The sequence below is a fragment of the Hoplias malabaricus genome, chromosome X1 (genome assembly GCF_029633855.1).
Source record: "Hoplias malabaricus isolate fHopMal1 chromosome X1, fHopMal1.hap1, whole genome shotgun sequence".
NCBI classification, from domain to species: domain Eukaryota; kingdom Metazoa; phylum Chordata; class Actinopteri; order Characiformes; family Erythrinidae; genus Hoplias; species Hoplias malabaricus.
The window spans coordinates 20227087-20230630 of record NC_089818.1 but is presented as its reverse complement, the minus strand read 5'-3'; the positions used below and the strand labels follow the sequence as shown (position 1 = coordinate 20230630).

The 3544-nt window shown below is 55.4% G+C and overlaps 1 protein-coding gene across 1 annotated transcript; it reads right to left on the bottom strand.

Annotated features, from left to right (window-relative positions):
• Window positions 1–1103: 1103 nt before the first annotated feature.
• LOC136675478 (relaxin-3 receptor 1-like) lies at window positions 1104–2601 on the bottom strand. The gene has a single exon (XM_066652027.1). It carries the CDS (start codon window positions 2599–2601, stop codon window positions 1387–1389), a length of 1215 nt encoding a protein of 404 aa, XP_066508124.1. The 3' UTR covers window positions 1104–1386.
• Between the last annotated feature and the right edge of the window lie 943 nt (window positions 2602–3544).

Here is a 3544-nt window from a genome sequence, read left to right as displayed (position 1 = left end):
CAGTAATTGAACAGGACTCGGCAGTAGCCCACCGCAGTGGGAGAGTAGTGAGGAATCTAATGAGGCTAGAGTGAGAACCCCGGCTGAGATCAGTTACCATCTTCAAAAATGTTTATATCAAACATGGGATTATTGACTTAACGCGATGACGCCCCCCGTGTCCTGCGGGATCAGAGGAGTTGGAGGACTTGTAAAGGTTCTGAACCCCAGTGGTCTACGGGGATTACGTTGGTTAAGCCTCTTAACATCACTTGAGCTTCTCTTCAAAGTGTGCGTGCCCTTTTTTCCTTTCGGCAACATAAAGTCACACTAGAACCTTGAACCAGAAGCTCCACTGACCAGACAGGACCGCTTTGTAGGTCTACTATTAAAGACAGTAGTTCACGTGTTGCTCTGCATACTTTATTTGCCCCCTTTCACCCTGTTCTTCAATGTTCAGGACTCCCGTGGGACCACCACAGGGCAGGTATTATTTGGCTGCAGTGACACTGATGTGGTGGTGGTGTGTTGAACTGGTGGAGTGGATCAGACACAGCAGTGCTGCTGGAGTTTTTAAACACTCACTGTCTGTAGATGTAAAGTCTGAGACCGTAGCTCATCTGCTGCTGCACAGTGTGTGTCGGTCGTCCTCTAGTCCTTCATCAGTGGACACAGGGTGCTGTTGCCTGGATGTTTTTGGTCGGTGAACTATTCTCAGGCCAGCAGTGACACTGTTGCAGTTTAAAACTCCAACAGCACTGCTGTTTCTGATCCACTCCAACACACACCAGTGCTATACCTGCCCTGTGTTGACCTTGTGGGGGTCCTGACCAAGGTGAAAGGTCAGATGGACAACAATTTGTAAGTACAGAGCTACAGAGTGCTCCTGTGTGGTCAGTGGAGCTGATAAACTGGGGGTGTATGGAACTGTGTATTAAAAGGTTCGACAAGACGTGTCATGTGACCAGTGTTATGGCAATTAGTCTAGTCACCAGAAAGGAAAACCAGAGGAATAAAGACACAGAGTCAAGCATTACATCTCTAGTTTAGTTGGACAAGCACAGTTTATATAGAGCTTTTGTCACGTACACTTGTCTCGTCATCACTGATCACTTCCCCAAGTCCTAGACATTCTCTATGATTCTGCTACTTCTCCTTGTGTTGCCCTCTGATGTATATTCGACATTGTGATTAAGCTTCGCTAAATCTAACCAAGCACAGCACGTTCTGAACTGTACCATAATCACTACATATCATCTACTGTGTGCTGTGTACATGGATCAGTGTTAGTTTGCATTTTTCCATCACAACCAGGAGGTGTCCAGACATTCAGACGCGACCCTAAGTGGTCAGTCCTCGCCCCTGCATTTAGTCCGGTCCCCGCGAGAGTCTCCTCGCACTGTCCGTTCACAGTCCTCCCTCCACGCGCACCACAGCCAGTCCCTGCGTGCTGCTTTTCGGCGCCTCGGCCACCTTCTTGCCCCGGCGCGCGAGCCTGGCGAAGGTCCCGAGCAGCAGCTGCTTGAGCCCCGCGCGGTACTCGCGGCGCACGAGGCAGTAGAGCACGGGGTTGAGGCAGCTGTTGGCGTGCGCGAGGCACACGGTGAGCGGGAAGGCGTACACCTGCGCGTTGTAGAAGGCCTTGGTGAAGGGCACGAGGTCGAACTTGATGAGCACTCCCCAGAGCGTGAGCGCCTGGTTGGGCAGCCAGCAGACGAAGAAGGAGAGCACGACCACCGTGACGGACCTCGTGACGCGTGAGCGGCGCCGGCGCCGGCTGCTCACGCGCTCCTCCGAGCCGCTGCTCACGCGCCTCCGGAGCACGACGCGCAGCAGCAGCACGTAGCACGCGCAGATGACGATGAGAGGCACGAGGAAGCCCACGAGCACCTTCTGCGTCTGGTAGAGGCCGAGCAGCTGCTGCGGGTTCCAGCCGCCCGTGTCCGGGAAGCGCACGAGACAGAGTTCGTCATCGTCCATCACGCGCACCGTCGTGGAGTACACGGCGTGCGGCAACGTGGCCGTGAGCGACACGAGCCATATGGCCACGCAGGCGCGCCTCGCGCCACCGGCCGCGCCTCCACCGCCGCCGCCCCCGCAGGCGTCCACCGCGCGCAACGGCAACGGCGAAGCCAGCGCGCAGTAGCGCGTGACGCTCATGGCCGTGAGGAAGAAGACGCTCGCGTACATGTTCATGGTGGTCACCGAGCTCACGAGCTTGCACATCAGTTTGCCGAAAGGCCAGCGGAAGTCCAGGGCCGTGTCCGCGGCCCAGAACGGCAGCGTGAGCACGAACTGCAGGTCCGTGGCCGCGAGGCCCATCACGAAGCAGTTGACAGAGGAGCGGCGCGCGCCACCGTGCCTCGCCGCGCGCCTCAGCACGCACAGCGCCAGCGCGTTGCCCACCAGACCCAGAGCGCACACCGCCGCGTACACGGCGGCGATGGCCGCGCGCAGTGCCGCGCTCGCGAACGCTTCCGCGCCCTCCCAGCGCGCCGCCTCCACCACCGCCTCGTCCTCGGACAGTAGCTGCAGCCAGCAGCGCAGAGGCACCTCACTCCGGTTCCGAGCGTCCAAGCCGTCGTCCGCGCCCACGGAGCACGCGCTGCCGTTCGCCTGCATCGCTTGGAGCGCGCGGGAAAGCGGAGGCGAGGGTCTTTATTTAATCCTCGGTGACGGAGGGGTCCTGCTCGTCCATTCCTCAAGTGTCCGTTCGCTGGTCATCCGCTGTACTGTCCTGACACGAGCGCGTGGGGAAGCGCTGATCCCCGTAGCTCACAGAAACGAATGAATTGAAGCGCGCGCAGCCTCTGCTTCCCTCCACCAGCGCTGGACTGAGCTCGCGCGGCGCTCTTGCGCGGTTTATAGCCACAAACACGAGAGCGCGCGCGTTCCGGCGACGTAGCTCTAACGTCTTTATTAAAGTCAACATCCGGTCATCTCAAAACCTCACACCTCAAACATACTGAGGAGAAACATTTCCACAACATCTTTTAAATAACTGTATGCCGCGCTGCCCACACACAAGCCCTGGGAGGAGTTAATACTGTTCTTATGGGGATTAATACGTTAAGCTCATGATTTATTTTTTCTTTATCCCAAATAACCACACGTTGTTTACCTGAGAACATAACACTGCAAAGACATCAAAGGAAAACTGATAGTCAGCCAAAGTGGAGTGTGTAAGCACTGTGTATCTGGCAGCTTGAGGTATCTATAGGACTCCAAAATGCAGCACTTTTTAAAGTCACTATGGAGAACAGCGTCTGCCAAATGACTTAAAACAACAGTAGGTAGTATTTTTACCTTAAAGTTACAGCTTCAAAATCTCTGTGATGCTCCCCTGACCTGTAACAGGGAGAATAGAGCCGCTGTCATAGCTTCTCTGTGCTCAGCACAGCAGAAATTGCACTATGTAACTTTTAGAAGCGGGTAGGTCCCCTCCCACACACATACATTTGATTTCATGTATTTATCAGTATTCCTCCTATTTCCAGCCGTGCCCTAACTCCGGCCACTGCCGTATATGGTGCAATTCCGCTCTTTCTCTTTGCCAATGGCAGTG